The 6,719-nt window shown below is 30.2% G+C and overlaps 1 protein-coding gene across 1 annotated transcript; it reads left to right on the top strand.

The window, feature by feature from the left end:
- Positions 1-2,185: 2,185 nt before the first annotated feature.
- Positions 2,186-5,847, top strand: LOC132937557 (uncharacterized). Its single transcript, XM_061004379.1, has 4 exons — positions 2,186-2,432; positions 3,347-3,535; positions 4,354-4,496; positions 5,416-5,847. Exons 1-4 carry the CDS (start codon positions 2,333-2,335, stop codon positions 5,647-5,649), a joined length of 666 nt encoding a protein of 221 aa, XP_060860362.1. The 5' UTR covers positions 2,186-2,332; the 3' UTR covers positions 5,650-5,847.
- Positions 5,848-6,719: the final 872 nt, after the last annotated feature.

The raw sequence follows: 6,719 nt of genomic DNA on the forward strand, positions 1-6,719 counted from the left end.
GAAAACATATAATTTAAAAAAAAAACCTTATGTTAACGTTATAAATAATATTATATTATTTACATTTAATAATTCAATACTAGTTAAGAATTTGTATCTACGTTTTATGATGAACATTTTATCGAAAAATCTTAACATTTTATAATTTTACCTAACTAAATTAAATATAGCACGGGCCAGTGAAAAATTGCCCATCCCTGGTATAGCTAATAGGTAAAATATTTAGGTATTCTTATTATTATGAATCAATTATTTATTCGTTGTTAAAAAAAATGTTATTTATGCAACTATGGTTATAGGCTATGATATGGTTAACCATGGTTATTATTTCAGATAACCGTGATAGTAGCTGGAAGTAATTATAAAATTATGTAAGAAGGCTATTTGTATTGAGATAAAAATTAAACTGTAATAATATAATGTAATGTAATATTGTTAGCGAGCGGTTTTTTTTTTAGTTTAGTTATGGGATGGTAAAAAAGTTGGCCCCCTCTCAAAAACTGAAATGACGCCACTGATTCTGTGTAGGTACCTATATTATAACGAATTCGATAAAAATACGATAATAAAAATAAAATATAATACGATAAAAATGATAAATTAATAATGTAGTTGTGGTCATTAATAATCATATTAAAATCGTACGATGAAAGTCACACATTATGAGTGTAGATTTTTAAGGCGTTACGATTTTGCCCTTACGATAAAAGTCACTACCTGTACGATTTTACCGAAATGAGGTTGGTAACAACTAGGCACAACAAATGCCGAAATATGAAATTTTGCGCTATGATTGTGGGAAATTCTGAGATTTGCCCTACTTCGATTTTTTCCCGTAACATATGAATTTTACGTATATACATGAAATTTTTACGGATTGTATATATTTGCCTTTTCTATACACGATAAAATTTTAAAACTATTTTGATTTGTTTTGAACTGTTTGGTAGCATTTTCAGTATCCAATTTTATTAGTATTTTTTTCTATGGATTATTATATAACTTTATTTGTGAGGTAAAAAAGCTTGAAAATTGAATACAAGGGAAAAATATAAAAATCCTTAGTCATTGTTTTTATTTATAACCATTTGAAGTTCAAATCTTAACAAAATTAAATATTCATATTATATAACATATTATATGTTAATATTATTGTGAATAAAGTAATTTACATATTACCCTTTTTACGTGGAACCTTGTTTTTAATTTTCAATTCTTAGCTATAAAAGTTGAACATTTTATAAATTTTTAACTACAAAATAAATTATTAAAATTTAAATTCAAGGTTCCACGTGAAAAGGTTAATATGTAAATTACTTGATTCCCAATAATATCATCAAATATACTTGGTAATATCATAGGCTGACTGACCGTTTTCGCTCAGAATCGTTCTTCTTAAACAATGATTTTATATCATTGAATTCAAATTAAACACCATCCATTACAGTTGAAGGTGGTTTGAGCTATGCATTGGCAGTGGGCCCCGCGCATTGAAAGGCCCTGCGGGCATTGTTGTGATGCTAAAATAAGTTATTGGATATTAATATAATACGGTTTAAAAACCGATGCGTTTGACCACTATAACACTATTCGTCAAAAACGTATACGTTTTTACCAAGGTGTATCAACACACCGTGGTTTTTACCCGTCCTTCGTAAACGGATGGGTACCTATAGTATCGATGGTGTGGCTCGACTCGTTTATTCGTAGCCGTGAATACGTCACGTAAGACATAGACGAAACGCGTTTACAAGTCTGAGTAGAACTCGCTCAATTTTGCTTCTATAGAGTAAAAGTACCTATTATGAAAATGAATTTTTAGCAATATTACTGGTAGCAAGACGGTACCTGTTGTTTTTTTTCCAGTACCCATCGATATATATATATAATATGATCCCACATTGTCGAACCCCGTAAAACGCCGGGTCTGGGGCGTGCACCCCGCTCTACACGCCCTCGGGCCGGCACCGCTGTTAGATACGAACGAACACATTAATATATTACTGTAATATAAACTATTTGGTAGGCGGGAGTATTGATCGATGCAAGCCTGTGATACGTCAGATATTGTTATGTGTTAAGCAACCGGCAGAAGGGACGACCACCACTACAACCATCACCGATGGGCGGCTTATAAAAAAGCTCGCGAAGGGTGTCTCGCTACCACTTTGCGATCCGTGTACCGACTACTTACAGTTCACCGGCTTACCCGTTTTCCCGTCTCGTTTCTCTCGCTCATCCAAATATTTTAATATTTTGCCGATCATTTTTTCGACTTCAGTCGATTTTCTTCTCGATTTTCTCTTGCATATTTTACAAAGGCAACGCAATAATGAAGATATTTACTGTAGCAGTGATTATGATGATCGTCGCAACTGTAACTGTTCCCAATGAGGCAACCGACGCTAGACTCGACGTGGATTATATGGAAGGTAAGTACCGGCATGAATTTTCTCATCTCGTTACTCGTTAAATTGAACTTCTAATATGACTCAGCTTATTACAATTAATATATTTTAATAACGATTTTTTTAAATTTTTTGGATTTTGGATAAATATTATTTTCATTTTAAGTATAACTTTATACTATTCATTATTATTATTATTTCGCCATTTATCAGCAACCAACCTTTTGTAGATCACGGACCCCTAATAAAAGATTTTTAGAAATCGCGGACCCCCTTACTTTTTTTTTTCAAATATCATTTTTCAAAACATCTCATGTTATTATAACTGAAATTATAACAATTTCATATTACAAATTATATACATAAATATAACAAAACACACACATTTATAATTTTTTTGTTGCACTTAATTTTAAAAAGGTATAATTGAGTATGATTGATCATCTACACTTAGTGGCAGTAAATATACGACTGCACAATACAGTGCTGTACACCTGTAAATTTCGTATGAATTAGAAAAACTGATAAATAAAAATTAATAATACAATTATTTTGTGTAGTATCTACACCTATTATCTAACACTTTAATACTTAATTATATCTCGTCTTTGGCGTGATAAAAATAAAAAAGGTCTATCTCATATATAATAATATTATATTTTTATTATTATATATTATTATTTACATATATATATATATAAGAATAAAAAATGTTCCTTATTATTTACGTAGTTATGTTTTACGGCTCCCACAGACCCACGACATGAGTATTTTGGACCCCCAGAGGGCTGTAGACCATAAGTTAAGAACCGCTGAATTATTTTCTTACTATTACCCAATTATAATAATACAAATAATAATAATATTATAATAATTATTATTACGCTATTTACTAATTATAAATACAAAACCTATTTGATTTGATATCTGTGTTATAGAGTTTCCAACTATTCATAGCAGATGTCCGCCAAATGTAACTGCAGATTTTGATGTGATCTTCAATGGTGAGGATTCGTCAACGGTTAAAGGTTGTGCCTCACTCGAATTTAGATCTCGTCATAACTCTAACGAAATGAAAATGTTCAGCTTGAAGTTTGGCCGTTTGAATAACGGTGTTTGTGTGTCAGGTACGTTGATCAATTTATTATTTTTTTAAACTACAATATATTGCACTGTTTCTGCGACTCCAAGAAAGCTATTCCAATATAACATACATCTATTCTGAATATAGCACGTGTACATTAAATATAGTGTTAACTATTTGATTTACAATTCATATTGCCCAGGCAGGATCATGTATTTTTTTCCAAAATGTACTTTATTTATAATATAGGTAAATAGGTATATGTCACTATGTTATACACAAAATGTGCCTATAACACAATAATGCTTGATCGTTCCACTTTTTATAACTTTTTTACTAAAAAAAAAAAATACTATTATAATCACACAAATTTAAATGTACCTATTTATTTCTAGCCATTTTAGTTAAAAATTGAAATTATTTATGTTGAATTAGAAAAAAATAATACCTACATAAAATTAAAGAAAAAAAAATATTTATATATTAAGAGTCATACCTGCACTTGCGGGTGTGACGCCCTCTTAAGAATCTTTCTCTTAGAATTTCATTTTAAATGATAAAGAATTGAAAGACCTACCAACAAATAAGCATAAAAAGTTTTTTGCCTCTAATAATTTATACCTATCTCGTCTGTGGCCTTCGTGTCACCACCCCCCTCACCAACTCCCATCACACACAAACACAATCTGACTACACGACCCTACTGAACACAATAATATGATAAATTGTCTGATGATTCATTAAGGGATAAGACGTAAGACCTCCGCTCATCACTATATGAATTATAATGTAGAAATACGATTTAAAAATATGGCATACCACTTTCATCGAGCTTACGCGTTATTATTATTCTATCGTTAGGCGACTATGCAGATGTGGACCAGTTGATGTTTTCTTGTACACCACAATCTGCCATGCCGCCACTAGAATTCGACAATGGAAAAGTGTACATACTCAACGGCCTTGTCCTCAAACCGGCGGGCAAAATCCAGACCAGATGTGTCGTAAGTATATTGTGCCTACAAATATATTAGGTTTTCCGACCAGTACATCTGAAAACATATTTGCATTTATTATAAAATGAACTGAGAATAGATGATTCCATTTTTTTAATTCCATATTGTCATAATTAATTTAGTTAACGATATGTTTTCAGGTTTCTCATTACTAGGTATACTTTGTCTCAAATAATTGAAACAATCTAAACATTGGTGTCTTGTAACATAATTGCTAAAGAATTAGAATTATGTGGTGTTACAGAATAAGTAGTCTCCTGAGCTTACACCCTTATTTGAGACAGAGTATAGTTTTATATAGCTTCATCGAGATTTAATGAAAATTAAATATTTTAACTAATTTAATTACAGTTTACTCATAAATAATAAATTATATTAATATAACAGTAAATTTCATTAGACACTTAAAACCATTTGTATGACAATATGTTATAAAAATGATTATCAATATATACACATACGAACGATATAGGCTAAACGGTTACCTTGTACGGTGTTTAAAATGCATAACGCGGATACTTTGTATGGTCAGCCGTATTTTAGATTTCAGAACAAGGACACTACGTACTATTATACACATAATATATATATATTTAATGTAAATGTATATAACGTATATATACAATATATATGATTTATGTATAATATACTACATAACAGTACAAAGTGTGCGCGTTCTGAAATTAAAATTTTTTCCTGACTGTATTATTTGTCCACGTTTTGCACTTTTAATGCTTGACCGTACAAAATGATCTAGAACCACGATGTAATTTTTAGATGCAGATGACAAAAATAGAGCTTTTTACCACCAATACGTGCTTCCCTATAATTTGAACTTTCTCATATAGTATTTTGTTTACATTGATTAATTTATTTTTTATTTATATTGTCCTCGCATACATAAAAGTTGTACAAGATGACGAACTCCGTGATGGACATGATGGCAGTTAGTGGTACCACATCGTGCGAAGGCTTGTCACGCATGATGTTTTATTCAAAGGCAACGCCCCTCAAAGGATCAATGTTGTTGCGGTTGAACAAACCCAGAGACAATCTACGACATAAGCGCTCCACATCAGAAGATAAAAATTCAACACAACTGAACTTTTCAGGGTCTAGATATTACTGGGTAACAGGTTGATGGATTATACGTTTTTACATAACAATTTATTGCTCTGGTTCTAATTTTTTAAATAATAACTTTCAAAATAAACACTAATAAACTAACGAAAACATTTTAATTTTCCATAAAATTAGTGACCATGGGCATTTTGCTTTTAAATTTGATTATCATTTTCACACATTGTATTTTATAAAGTACTTAATAAAGACATTTTCACGCTTAGTATTTGAAGTTATCAATTTATTTTAAAATTAAATTAAAAATATATTTTTATTTGTATGTGAGTTCTATATAAAATGGAAGTTGCACCGATTTTGACTTTTTTAATGTAAACTCCGATGTTACTTTTTTACTAGGTATACCAAAAACATAAATATACATCCCACCATTTTTTTTTTTACTTGTAGATTCTTACATCATTATATAATATATTATATATTATAAATTACTGCATATATAATACAATAATTTTAAAAATCATAGAATAACCAACAATGATAATTAGTTTGTGGAAGTCTAATTAATATTATATAAATTAAATAAGAGATTCAAGAGTTGACGTGTAGGAATACTTAGAACAATTGTAAACTGTGGATTTTAACATCTGTGGAGTTAACAAATTTTTTTCATAGATAATAAACAATTCTTTATTATCTATGGTGTTTCGGGTGAAAGATACGTACCGGTGGAATTGGCATATATAAATCCAACTCTAAAATCGACTACTCATAAATCTGTAGAATTTACAATTGCTGAGTATTTACGTATGTGCAGAATCAAAACTAATTTGTAAAAGGTCAACCCGTCAAACGAGTAAATATCGAAACCAGCTGTCAGTACTTATAATATAATAAATTATATTAAAACTCTCATTTTTGTGACTAAGGTATACGGTCATGTAAGGTCGCTATTCTCTCAAACAACTGATCACGATAACGAGTATTTGAATAGAAGGTCAGTACTACGCGATGTGTCTTGCTTCCTTTTTTAAGTGTAATTGGCCACAAACGTCTCGACTAAAACTTGAACACTACTTTAAGTCAGAAACCATTTTATTGATGAAAGTATAAATCTATCATACAATAAAA

The sequence above is a fragment of the Metopolophium dirhodum genome, chromosome 1 (genome assembly GCF_019925205.1).
Source record: "Metopolophium dirhodum isolate CAU chromosome 1, ASM1992520v1, whole genome shotgun sequence".
Taxonomy (NCBI): domain Eukaryota; kingdom Metazoa; phylum Arthropoda; class Insecta; order Hemiptera; family Aphididae; genus Metopolophium; species Metopolophium dirhodum.

Bases quoted from the DNA above. Each gene is read 5' to 3' on its own strand.
- LOC132937557 (XM_061004379.1), top strand. From the start codon at position 2,333: ATGAAGATATTTACTGTAGCAGTGATTATGATGATCGTCGCAACTGTA. The intron at 3,536-4,353 runs GTACGTTGATCA...TTCTATCGTTAG, and splicing joins TAACGGTGTTTGTGTGTCAG to GCGACTATGCAGATGTGGAC. The intron at 4,497-5,415 runs GTAAGTATATTG...CATACATAAAAG, and splicing joins AAATCCAGACCAGATGTGTC to TTGTACAAGATGACGAACTC.